Source organism: Histoplasma capsulatum, genomic scaffold (genome assembly GCF_000149585.1).
Source record: "Histoplasma capsulatum NAm1 scaffold_1 genomic scaffold, whole genome shotgun sequence".
NCBI lineage: Eukaryota > Fungi > Ascomycota > Eurotiomycetes > Onygenales > Ajellomycetaceae > Histoplasma > Histoplasma mississippiense.
Window position 1 is genome coordinate 6,156,869 of NW_001813982.1, and position 13,119 is coordinate 6,169,987.

The following is a 13,119-nucleotide window of genomic DNA, read 5'->3' on the forward strand; positions in this document are numbered from 1 at the left end:
CCACTACCGCACTATCCAACGGCCATCCTCAGTAAAAACTACAATACGTTCTTTTTTCATCAAGCGAACGCGGTTTCAAAAGCTGCCAGCCTATCCAACAAAGCAACTCTTGTTCCGAAAACCGTCATTGCTAATGCCGATGATGCTTGCCTTATTGCAGCTCGAGACGAAGATGCCATCCGTATCATCAGCCACTTGTTTCTCATTTTACAATCCCTTGGATATGTCCGTTCCGACTCACGTTTTGTTGAAACTGCCTCGGTCAATGTTATTGGCTATATCAACCTGCTTCGCAAAGCTGGCAAACTTGAGCTTATCCCGCTTTATGCATCGCTGCTTCCAGAGGATACAGCGCACATGGTTCTTGGAAATGTGCTGATTGATATTGTTGAGCCTGAGGACCGGGAGAGGCAGGTGACAATAATGAAGAGGCTAAATATCAATCTTTCCGCCATCGTTGAGTGCCAGTGGCGACTCGTAATTTCCCAAGCCGATGCAAAAGAAGATAAAACCACTACGATTCGACTGAAGAGGAGTGTTATTCATCAACCAAAAGGTCTAAGCAGAATCGGACCTATAAAGAAAAATCTCCTTGGCCGGCGCATTTCGCATGAAGACGAGTATCTGATCCGCTGTTTGGAATGGCACCGCTATGCGGATGATCAACTACCAAATATTTGCCCGAGAGGTACACATTTATACAAACGGTTTATGGGTAAGAAATCCTTATTCAAAGCTCCAATAATCTAATATGTGATTCATTAGTAATGCCGCATGAAATGAATATAGGTGCTGGGCGTCTTGCTGCGGCCCGCGAACTTTTTAATCGTGTTCGGGTCAACATGGTGCCTGCAGACATTACAGGATTAGGTCACTCACCATTTGAAATATTGGCAAATGGCTCCGAAAATGGATTCGATGAACTCCCAAGCCCTGTAAAAGCAAGCCCGACGAAGAGCCCTAGGAAATCGGGCATTCAGAGACGGCGTCCATTATCGAGCAATATCAGAGCAGAGTTATACTTGCAATCGCATACAATGCGTGATTTGGAATACCTTATCGCCGCGTTTGACTCCTTGGAGACTTGGGCTGGACAGATGGATCAATATGAACAGTAAGCGTCTAATCCTCTCCACCATATAACATTTCGTCACCTTTCATTGTTTCCATTCTAACTTTCTCATTCTAGTCTCTCTGATAAGCAACAGGCGAAGGAGTTCCGGAAAACCTTACAGGTAACTATAGATACTATCACAGAACGTATCGAACCCCTTTGCGGAGAATGGCTATCGTACCCAAAAGATGGTAAGTAAGGCAAGGCTTCGGCCTTTGCTTCAACCGATCCTAGTTTAACCAATTATGAAAAGGCTAACCAAATATCTCTAATATTCAGACGCGGAAGCAACTGAACTCGAATTCATAAAATCAACATATCTTCCCGAAGTCATCCTAGCATACCACAGCGCGCTCTTCTTCGCCGGTCATACGATCGGGCGCGAGGTGCTTACTCAGTGTATGATGCTTTCCTCAGTGATAGCCTCATCGCCATCCCTCACGAACAGCTTCATAGCATCTGGGCGCATGTGCGAGTTGGTAGATGCGCTGGCACTATCGAGCATTGCCATGATGAGTGCGAAGGACTCGAAATTGAAGAAGAAGTTGGAGGATGGGGCTTCGCTTGATATCTGGAAAATCAAACCGCAGCAGGATGTGGAACTTGTTTAGTTTGGAGCATTGCCGGGAATACAAGTCATAGACAAGGTTAGGAAGCTTTGGGGGGCCAGAGGCTTTTCTGCTTTGTGTGGTTTTTTTTTTTTTTTTTTTTTTTTTCTCTTTCTTTTTTCTTTGATGGGTTAGATTGGAATTCATGTACTTCATCGGTGCCTGGATGGTGGCCTTTCGTAAACAAACTTGTTTATTGTGTTATAAAAACGATCTCAACCCGACAAATTTAATGCATCTATCTCATCTTGTAGACATGCATACCTCTACCAATCCCTTTAAAGTATTCACATTTCGTCTCCTCTGCCACACGAACAACTTTGGTCAACTTTGTCCGGACCCCTTAACAGTATACTACAATACCGATAAAACACAAAAGTTCCTTGAGATTATTATCTGGGAAATCATATCCTCAGCTAAATTGACTCATTCATATTTCGCCATAAGTTTATTGCCCAGCACTTTAGCCGGAAACTCATCTTCCCCCAGCGCCGTCGTATGCGCCCACGGCTTCAAGCTATTCTCTTGTCGAATGGTAGCCGCGAAGCAATCTGCCCACTTCAATCGGGGAAACGCCACATTTACATTATGGATCGTGCATGGATGACGAGGTCCTCATAAGTGCCAGTGTTGTCTGTTCGATTTTTTAGTTCCGGAGGCAAACATCAGTCAAGGGGTGAGTGAGTTATTGTAGAGAAGAAAAAGCACCGGGGGGATTGAATGCGTCCGCCCGAGTAACCAAACACCCAAAAAGGGAGAAAAAAAAAAAAAAAAAAAATTAAAAACTCTCCAATGGAGGAAAGCTAGGGGGAAAAAAAGGCCAAATACGATACCGAAAATCGTCGCTAGTTGCAACAACTGCCCCACCGCCGTAATATTCCCGACCTCGCAAAGATCTTGATGTCGAATAATGGCTTCCACCACACTCTCAACCTGCTCCACCGGCGCCACCAGGTCCTTGTCCCCCCGCTCAGTTCCCCCGGCTTTCCTCAACACCTCCATCGCCAGCATGCCCCCATAGAACTCAAAGCTCAACCTCGTCTTCCGCAGATTCTCCTCCGTCGTCCCAATATCATGCAGCATGCAAGCTAGAAAGTATGTCTCATCGCTGAACGACCAGCTGGGAAATCGCCAGCGTTTTATGGCTAGGCCGAAGTGGTAGACGCGACTGCTATGGTTGTAGGTCGCAGTGGGGAGGTGCTCGAGGGCGTATGCCTGGATTCGTTTAGCTAGAGGCGTGTTGGGAATTGGGGTATCGGAGACGGAGAGCGGCGGGGCGGAGGCAGTGGGCGCGGGGTATTCGGGAGTCCTAGTGAGGAGGGCGGAGGCGGAGGCGGGGACGGCGGTGAAGCCGTGGAGAGTTACAGGGTTGTCGGAGGGGCTGGACATCTCTTCAGACCTTCTTATATGTGGGATATGTTCAATTTTGGGGCTGGTTTATTTTGAAGGTAATATCTGGGAGGTTGTGTCTGTTTTCTTATTAATTGTTCGGGCGATGATATCTTTAGATCGATGACATCACCGGACGGCAATCCGTAGGTTATGATCGAGTTAGCTGTTAGAAACACGGAAATATATGATACCGTAACAAATATATATCTGAAGTCTTACTCATCCCAGAGGTCTTCCCAAATCGACATGATGCTTGGTAAGTCCACATTGCTCGGACGGAATTCTCCCACCCGTGGACAAAATCAACAACCAAAGGCTTTGACTGGGATTACTATAATTTAGCCTTCAACTGTTGGAAATGCCTAGAATCGAGAGGTGCATGGTACGCCCATTAATACTCCCTTTAACAACAAGGGCAATAGAGTGCTGCTCAACAACATCTATCTGCACGTTCCACCCTACGTAACTGTGTGGCTGAATCCACCAGTGGGCGGTGCAACAGTGTGAAGCTCCAATATCACCTTTAAATTAAGGGATAAAGGTATGGGATTATAGACAAGATGCGGGCATTTGCCGGGTGCTACGTAGCCTAGCCAGCAGGCTCTGTTCTGCCATATTGAGAAACTGAATCTCGAGACATGCCTGAAATTCTTGCCAGTATCCAAAGTGATAACGGCAGGGAGTACGGCAAGGATGATCCAACCCTGGAAATATGTCCGTAGTCAATGAAGGCGTACATAGCCAGCGCAGGGAGAACGGTACCCGAAGCCAGTAGAGTAAACATGGTGGTGAGCATTCCGATGGTGGATTTAAGGATGGGAACATATACCCATGGGCGTTGTTGTCTGGCAGCAGGAATATGTTCAAAGATATCATGTTTCTTAGTTCTGCATCCACTACTTACCGGATATTTCTTCGACAAGCTGGCGCTTTTTGATTGGATACCTTTGGCTTGAATGAACGTCCTATGCCTAAACCCATCACGACAGCCAACAAGCCGAAACGCAATGAGCAGACTCCTGGAGTAATGAACAAAAAGCTCAATCTCACCAGCGGTGCGAATCTTACTCGATGTGAAAGCAAGAGGCACCCAGAGCCATGGGCAAGTGACTGAATCCAACAACACGAAACTCCCAATATCTCCGCTTGTGAAACAGAATTTTTTTTTTTTTTTTTTTTAAGATATCATGAGTGACTTTTTCTTCTTCTATTCAGACCCCGCGGAAAATGAGCTAAGTACAACTTCGTTCACCTGGAGACCCATCTTCAATGCCAGAGTGCAACCCCTATGCTCATGCTGTGCACGGCACGATATCGAAAATGCCTCAGCGACGAAGATCGAGTATGTCGGTGGGGTAGTGGATATACCACTAGCTATGCTGTCAATGACTTGCGTCGGCATGTCTACATATTGCTGGGAGAATGCGATAGGTTTTCATCCGCGGCGATAAGCTGAATGAGAGGCAAAATCCGTATGAAGCCACTAAACGCTTTCCAATCAAATAGATCGAATACGTTTCAAGCTTACCACTTTAAACGGCTCATGCAATTCTCTTTCTCTGGGGTTTCTGCCGTAAAGATTCGGTGGAGTGAATTTCGCCTCGTCCCCGACCCTTCTCTCATTTGGCAGGTTTCCCGAATAAAGCTTCTGCGGCCGAAAAAGTGTGGTGTGAAAAAATTGTCATGCGCGGAATTACCCTAATTGGGTTTCATCTGAGGATTATATCGGATCAAGCTTGGACATTTCCTTCCTAGACACCCAACGCGCCACAGACATGAATCCTCAGAAGCTAGGTTGACGCCGGATTATCGAATTTTGGACCCATTTAATAATGGGCTGTGCTTCTTGATAGATACACAGCCACCATGACCAGCACTTGACCTCGGCTCTTGAGATATCTGGCGCACAGATTTTTCCAGTTGAAAAAAAATAATTCCCGCGCCCCTCTTTTCTCCACCCTACCTTCCCAACCAAGGAGCAATCCCCAAAAAGAAGAAGAAAAAAATCCCGTCGGGGACTGGCCATCAGACGAGCCTGGTATGTTAAAGGCCTAACTTCGATACACAGGCTTTTCGGAAGTAATAGCATCGGGCTAAGTTGCACATTGCTATTATTGCATGTGGTGGAATAGGAAAGTGAATAATAAAATAGAGCTGTGTAATCTGCTGCCACCTGGAGAGTAGCATCCTGTATGTGAGTGCATGATATGTATCAAAGGGTTTGAGATCTCAAGTTGGAAGTAGCACGAAGGTTGACATGGGGGGGTCCGAGTTGGATGTGCTAGTTTGGATTTTTTGTTGATGATCTGATAAAAGCTATTGTCCCTGCATTTGTTCCTGTGCATGTGCTCCTTTATTCTTAGATGATGAGTGGTTAAACACACACGCGGTGGGGATGTGTGTGTGTGTGTGTGTGTGTGTGTGTGCAACAGTTGTAAGTAGCGTATTCTGTGACACTCTCCAGAGAGGGAGGTAATTAATTAAGCATCGCGGTGTCAAAGCAGGCATCATAGAAATTGCTGGTTGATGTTCATTATTCTCAAATTTTTAGATGCAATCAATCTGACATGGGAACAAGCATGTGGTGTGGCTAGGCGAGCCTTTTGTTATCAAAGAAAAGAAAGCTGTTAACAACATGGATTGATTCATATATTTTACTTGTGTGAGTTGATCCCAATGCATCTTGGTTTCTCCCTTTAAACCATGGTAGTTGTGCTGTCGGACAAAGATCAGAGAGTGAACCCACGGGTATCGTCAGCATCTCAAATCATTGCATACCGCTGGCATTGAATTGGGATAGTTAGGACTGAGCATGATGGATTGGTTGGCGGGATGTGACCTGTTGGGGGGAAGACAAAGCACGAGCAAGGGACATAGGTTGAAATCTCCTAAGCTGTGGTGCTGCGCGAGGCCTTGTTGCTGAGGATGGATCGTAGTCTGTCATGTTGATGTGGACGAGGTCGGGGATCCAGGCCATCAACTACGAGCTCGCATCATCACCGAAGTGGCAAGTGATCAAGGAAACGCGTGAGTCGCCAAGCCGTAATATGATTGTGAAGGAGTATAAATGCGTACGCCGCGTAATGGTTAAATGCCTAAATACCCCTCGTCATTTCAAAATTTCTGTTGGAATAAAAATGACTCCGCAACAATGATGATGATAGAAACCGAAAAAATCAGGGTGTTCATGGCTAGCCCTTGCACGGAAGACGTTCCAGAATAAATCATTGATCCCTGAGGAATAAGACTAAGAAACCGGGATGCCCACTGGCCAGGCACTCTCACTGGTCAAGAAGACGGTCCACATAGCTCGACGTTAATCCTCTTTCTCCCCTTTCAGGACCCTTCTGCACTTCTGCATGTATCTGGACAGTAGCTTGGGATTGCAACTGGATTTTCGGTCCATCTCAACAACTCTTTCAACAATTAACAGCTTCAACAGCGCAAGATGGTTCAGGCTTTCACTGTTCAAGAGTTTTGTGATGCTTCCCTGCCCATGATGTCAAGCGTGGCGTGACCACGACCACGTTGACGAAGAGCCACCAACGATGCGTTCGAGTAGGAAATCTCCTACCCAATCTCTTGGGCCGCCCGTCTTCGCACCAATGAATGCGGTGAGGCAGTGCAGGCAATCCGCGCCGCTGATTTGCTACCTCCCAAGGCCGCTGAAACTCTGATCCTGGCGGCGACATATGCTGCTGCTGCGCCTTCCTCCGATTTGCCAAACCTGGGCGGATTTTGCCGGTTTCGAGGGAGAAAAAAATTGAAAAAATGGAAAAATGAAAAAAAAAAAAAAAAAAGAAAAAAAAAAAAAGTAACAAACACGGGGCAAGAGAAGGTTTCGCTTGCGGATGGCAAAGATCCCTTTCTATGGGATTCGGGAGAGAATTAACATGATATGACATGTAGCGTTGGGCTTTAAGATCCGGATGTTGATAGCCTCCGTGAACTGATCGCCGGGGGACTCTGTGTGTGAAATTTTCAAAATAAGTCTTTGATGTTCTGAGTGCAATTGGGCGTCTTCATGCATGGGGTCAAGCTATTCAGGGGAATGATGCTTGTAGACATAAAATCTGTCGTTGTGGACTGACACGTCTGACAGTCACCAACAATGTCCCGACAGAGCGTAGAGAGTCGTCAAAGCAATTGCAATTGAACCTGGCATTGCCCCGTAGACCATTCTCCAAGGGACCAGATGTTCCCGGGGTACCCTTCCTTTGTTGCGAAAACCCATCCCAAGGCACAGCCAAGAAAGAGTACACTTGGTTAGTTCGCTAAACAAGGGCGAGCCCGCTAGATGTCCGTTCTTCCGACGTGAGACCGACTCTCTTCCTCCCCCCAGCAGAACCTTGGGCTTTGTTCAACTCCCTCCCTGTGCCATATTCCTATCCCTCTTCCTGGCCCCAGAGCTTGGCCGCTTCGATTAATACCCTTTGATGGCCAGATATCCAACATTGTCGTCTTCCAACCTATCGGCTTCCACCGCATTGGCCGAGTGTTGACCACCGTGTTGACCACCGTCCTCCTAGGGCCTCCTTCCTACAGGGCATTTGAATTACGCCATTGCTCGGTCATATATGTATTTTGCTGCCGGGGTTTTCCAGATATTGTGCCAAAGCTGGTGGCGAAAGTCGCACCCCGGGAATAGAGGACAGTTTCGACGTTCGTGTGAAAATATCCCTAGCCCTTCCCGATTGCAGTTGACGACCTTGATTCCTTGATACCAGCAGGATCTGTTTTCCACACTCTTCCCCCCCCCCTTCCGTATCTTTTGGGCTTTCCACGCGTTAGTCCATTCGCTAGCTTCCTTCAGCTTGACCATGCGACGCTCCAAAGCTGCGGTGATATAATAAACCATCTCTTTGGCAGGTTGTCCGTTACTTCTCGACTCGACCCCCTACGCTAACCTCTTCAGCCTGCCACACATATCACGTAACAATCATGTCACTACCGCCAGGAGATGATGGCTCCTCCCCTCCTGCAGGCCCTCCTCTACGGCGTGAGCGTGCGCCTACCATTACAATAGATACTTCCGCCGTGAGTGCTGTTGGAGAGCCATCCCAACTCCATGGACCTCAAGATGGAATACCGCCTCCACCGCGAATTTCCACCGAAAATTCAGATGAAGGCTCCAGACTCCACGACGAAACCACGCCCACTGCTGAGCTGCGCTCTGTCAATTCTTTTGAGGGAAGGGATAAGGGAAGCCGCCCAACGTCGCCCCATAACGTCTCGTCGCCAGCTGCAAAATGGCCCGAAAGCCAATCCCATAACTTCTTAGCTGTTCCTGGGACTCGATCACGGGGGAACTCTCTAGATTCGGAAGAGGTAAACAATTCTCCTGGTTCTATTTGGAGTGACACATGTGTTGCGTCTGCACCTTCGGCTCAAGATCGCCCGTCTCGAGATGGTGATCGCGATGCACATGATATTACGAAAGACCCCAATGCACTAAAGCCGGATCCCGGCACGGAGGATGATTTTGTAGTCGAAAACAATAAATTCGCATTTAGCCCAGGCCAATTAAACAAAATGCTGAATCCCAAAAGTCTATCTGCATTCTACGCTCTAGGTGGACTCGCAGGGCTTGAAAAGGGGTTGCGATCAAATTGCCAGACCGGCCTCAGTCTCGACGAAATGGTTTTGGAGGGGAAGGTCAGCTTTGAGGAGGCAACCAAGCAGGGCGGCAGAAGCCTTGATACGCAGGATCTAAAGTTGCGCCCCCGAGTTATGAGCTTGAAAGTGGACACCGATGAAAAACATGCCAAAGAGCGCAGATACGTCGACCGAAAACTGGTCTTCAGTGACAATCGACTGCCAGCGAAGAAAGCTAAATCATTCTGGGAACTCGCTTGGATTGCCTACAATGACAAGGTGTTGATACTACTCTCTATCGCAGCCGCGATATCTCTCTCACTTGGAATATACCAGTCCTTGACAGCGGAAGAGGGCGAACCCAGGATACAGTGGGTTGAGGGAGTGGCTATCATCGTTGCTATTGTAGTTGTGGTTGCTGTCGGTGCAGCTAACGACTGGCAAAAGGAACGGCAGTTTGTGAGGCTCAATAAGAAAAAGGATGACCGGATGGTCAAGGTTATGCGATCTGGAAAATCCGTGGAAATATCTGTTTATGATATTCTTGCTGGGGATGTGATGCATCTTGAGCCTGGCGACATGGTTCCCGTTGATGGCGTATTTATTGACGGCCATAATGTGAAATGTGATGAATCTTCCGCAACCGGTGAATCCGATCTTTTGCGGAAAGTCCCCGGGATGGAAGCATATCAAGCAATTGAGAACCATGAAAGTCTTTCGAAAATCGACCCGTTTATCCTCTCAGGCGCTAAAGTTTCTCAGGGTGTTGGCACCTTCCTTGTCACTTCTACGGGTATTAATTCCAGCTATGGAAAAACCCTGATGTCGCTCCAAGACGAGGGAGAGACAACTCCTTTACAGACGAAGCTTAACATTCTTGCTACTTATATAGCAAAGCTTGGTCTTGCAGCGGGTCTATTGCTCTTCGTGGTTTTATTCATCAAATTTTTGGCGAGTTTGAAAAATATTCCAGGCGCTACTGCAAAAGGTCAAAATTTCCTTCAGATTTTTATTGTTGCTGTCACTATCATTGTCGTTGCAGTCCCAGAGGGATTACCACTCGCCGTTACACTAGCGCTTTCGTTCGCCACTAACAGAATGTTGAAGGACAACAACTTGGTGCGTCTATTAAGGGCTTGCGAGACCATGGGTAATGCGACCACTATTTGCTCGGATAAAACGGGTACACTCACCCAGAACAAAATGACTATTATCGCTGGCACAATAGGAACTGCTTCTCGCTTTGGTGATAGAGCTAGCCAAGACACCTCTGATCAAAATAACCTCAGTCAAAATCCTCCGGAAACGAGCGACGTTTCGCCGACAGAATGCATTTCTACGTTATCATCCTCAGTCAAGGATCTTTTGAAACAATCTATTGTATTGAACTCGACCGCATTCGAGGGTGATGAAGATGGAGTTACAACATTTATTGGGTCTAAAACTGAAACAGCACTCCTCAACTTTGCTCGAGATTATCTTGCCTTGGGATCTCTTAGCGAAGAAAGATCCAACGCAACGATCGTTCAACTTATTCCGTTTGACTCTGGTAGAAAATGCATGGGTGTCGTCATGAAACTCTCTGAGGGCAAATTCAGGTTACTTGTTAAGGGCGCTTCCGAGATTCTCATTGCAAAATGCACAAAAATTGTTCTCGACCCGGCTGGCGAGTTAGCCGAGGCTCCTCTCACGGACAGCAACAGGACTACTCTCAACAATATTGTGGATAGTTATGCATCAAGATCATTACGCACAATTGCTCTGGTCTACCGAGATTATGAACAGTGGCCCCCTCGCGGCGCTCCCACCCAAGAATACGATCGTAGCTTGGCGGTGTTTGAATCAATTTTCAAAGAAATGGTTTTTCTAGGTGTTGTGGGCATTCAAGATCCTCTGCGTCCAGGTGTTACAGATTCCGTCATTCAATGTCAAAAAGCTGGAGTGTTCGTCAGGATGGTTACCGGCGATAATTTAACAACTGCTAAAGCTATAGCCCAAGAGTGTGGCATATTTACGGCCGGCGGAATTGCAATGGAAGGCCCCGTATTCCGGACCCTTCGTTCCCAGCAAATGAGCCAGGTCATACCAAGATTGCAGGTCCTCGCGCGATCCAGCCCAGAAGATAAAAAGAAATTGGTTTCTCAGTTGAAAAGGCTGGGCGAGACCGTAGCTGTCACTGGCGATGGTACTAACGATGCTCCAGCGCTGAAAGCAGCCGATGTAGGTTTCTCTATGGGCATTGCTGGCACTGAAGTTGCTAAAGAGGCTTCTGCTATAATACTTATGGATGACAATTTCACATCTATTGTGAAGGCCATGGCTTGGGGGAGAACAGTTAATGATGCCGTAAAGAAATTTTTACAGGTGAATATTTCCTGCTAACTACGTATGTGGCCTTTCTAATGTTGGGTTCCCTTAGTTTCAAATCACGGTCAACATCACAGCCGTTCTTGTCACCTTTGTCTCCGCCGTAGCCGATGACGATGAGGAATCGGTTCTTACAGCTGTTCAGCTGCTATGGGTCAATCTCATCATGGACTCATTCGCTGCGCTGGCTCTAGGTAATCCCCCCCCCCCAAAAAAAAAAAAAAAAAAAAAAACCCAACTGAATTTACGACTTCCAAAGATGATGAAATTGGATAGCTAACTCTTTGTCCAGCAACCGATCCCCCAACCGATACCATTCTTGACCGGAAACCGGAACCCAAATCCGCTCCATTAATCACGATAACCATGTGGAAAATGATAATAGGACAGTCGATCTATCAGCTTGTCGTTATATTCATTCTCAATTTCGCAGGGGAAAATATTCTTAATTACCACTTTACCGGAAGGAATGTCGAGAAAGAAATGGGTCGCTTCAAAGCCCTTATTTTCAACACCTTCGTTTTTATGCAGATATTCAACCAATACAAGTAAGGAACCCATCACTGCGGCACCTCCTCAAATTAATATGGAATACTAATAAAAATATTTATTTTTTTTTATTTTTTTTTTTTATTTTCATAGTTCGCGACGTATTGATAATGGTTTCAATATATTTGAAGGAATACTTCACAATGCATGGTTCATCGCCATTCAGTTTGTTATCGTCGCTGGTCAGGTCCTTATCATCTTCGTTGGTGGCGAAGCATTCCATACAAAGCCCCTGAATGGTGTCGAATGGGCCGTCTCTATCATCCTAGGCCTCTTGTCGATGCCCATGGCTGTTGTTATTCGACTGATACCGGACGAGTTCATCCAGAAATTAATCCCTCAGAGATGGGCTCGCAAGAAGACAAGTCCACAAGTTGTCGTCTCAGACGAGGATCGCTTCGAGTGGAACCCTGCTCTACAGGAAATCAAAGATCAGCTGGCATTCCTCAAAACCGTCCGTGGAGGACGACTTAATCACTTAAAGCACAAGCTAAGGCATCCGGAACACTTGATCCCAAGGTCCAGGAGTGGTTCAAGGTCGCGGGATAGCTCTATGCCACAGACACCGGTCGACGGAGCCCAAGACGCGTTTCCATCGCTGGCCACGGGGACTCCGGAATCACGCTCTCGCAGCAGCCGGTCGCGATCCAACTCAAATCTGAGGCCAGCAGCGGTGATGGCAGGTGTAGTTGCCGGTAGTATCGGAGGTTGGTCGCCTGTGGGACGAAGTCCAGGAGAGGCTGACGCTTTCAAGCTTTCGCCCTCCAGTCGACATTCGGGTCTCGGGCAGCATCAGGGAGTTGAAGTCCATCCCGATACAAGAGAAGATGACCCGGTAATCAGCGACTACCCATATTCCACTCGTGTTCCTCCAAGTCAAAATCCAGACTTGGCACCTGATTTCCCCCATAGCCCTTCCCATTCGGGCCCGCCGAGTCGCGGTCGACGATCTACTTCGAGACAATCAAGGCAGTCACCCAATAATAATAACGCTCCCCCAAGCCCAGCTGCTCCGCAGTCCTAACTCTTCTTTCCTTGAACAAGGTTCAACACACGAACAAAATTGGGAGTACTGAAGATACGTTCTAGTCTACCATATTCACCACTTGACCCGCTATGTCTTGCAGGTTTGCCATTTTCAGTCTCCATCAGCAGCCAGTTTTAATTTTAATAACTTTTGGCTGAGCCTACAGTCATATTCAATTCGACAATCTCACCAGAGACGTCGCCCTCGAGCCCGACTTGCGCGGCACCGGAATGCGCGTTTGGGCCCGGCAAATTTTTCTGTTTGTCAAAATGAAAAAAAAAAAAAAAAAAAAAAAAAAAAAAAAAGAGAATAAATAAAAAGTCCAGCACAGCATTTGCATAAGCATGGCGTGTGGGTTGTAGAGTCTTTTATTCTTATTTTATTCTTTCGCTCTACCTCGTTTGTTTCACCACTCGTTCCCTCCCCCTTATCTTAGCTACATTGGCTATCGATTTACTTACTTCCCT

General features: G+C 47.0%; 3 protein-coding genes across 3 annotated transcripts in view; 2 read left to right on the plus strand and 1 right to left on the minus strand.

Moving 5' to 3' along the window:
* The window catches only part of HCAG_01772 (predicted protein), a gene marked incomplete at both ends in the record, with an annotated part of 2,024 nt that extends 299 nt beyond the window's left edge, over positions 1 to 1,725 (plus strand). Inside the window, 4 exons of the mRNA XM_001544675.1 lie at positions 161 to 715; positions 790 to 1,114; positions 1,190 to 1,305; positions 1,394 to 1,725. Of these exons, the coding sequence (XP_001544725.1) occupies positions 161 to 715; positions 790 to 1,114; positions 1,190 to 1,305; positions 1,394 to 1,725 (1,328 nt within the window). The remainder of the gene's footprint in view (positions 1 to 160; positions 716 to 789; positions 1,115 to 1,189; positions 1,306 to 1,393) is intronic.
* A 423-nt stretch (positions 1,726 to 2,148) lies between these two features.
* Positions 2,149 to 3,362, minus strand: HCAG_01773 (predicted protein; the record flags this gene model as incomplete). Its single annotated transcript, XM_001544676.1, has 3 exons — positions 2,149 to 2,336; positions 2,556 to 3,103; positions 3,334 to 3,362. 3 exons carry the CDS (start codon positions 3,360 to 3,362, stop codon positions 2,149 to 2,151), a joined length of 765 nt encoding a protein of 254 aa, XP_001544726.1.
* A 4,693-nt stretch (positions 3,363 to 8,055) lies between these two features.
* On the plus strand, positions 8,056 to 12,649 carry HCAG_01774 (hypothetical protein; the record flags this gene model as incomplete). Its single annotated transcript, XM_001544677.1, has 4 exons — positions 8,056 to 10,929; positions 11,129 to 11,270; positions 11,369 to 11,624; positions 11,719 to 12,649. The coding sequence occupies 4 exons, from the start codon at positions 8,056 to 8,058 to the stop codon at positions 12,647 to 12,649; spliced, it is 4,203 nt and encodes a 1,400-aa protein (XP_001544727.1).
* Positions 12,650 to 13,119: the final 470 nt, after the last annotated feature.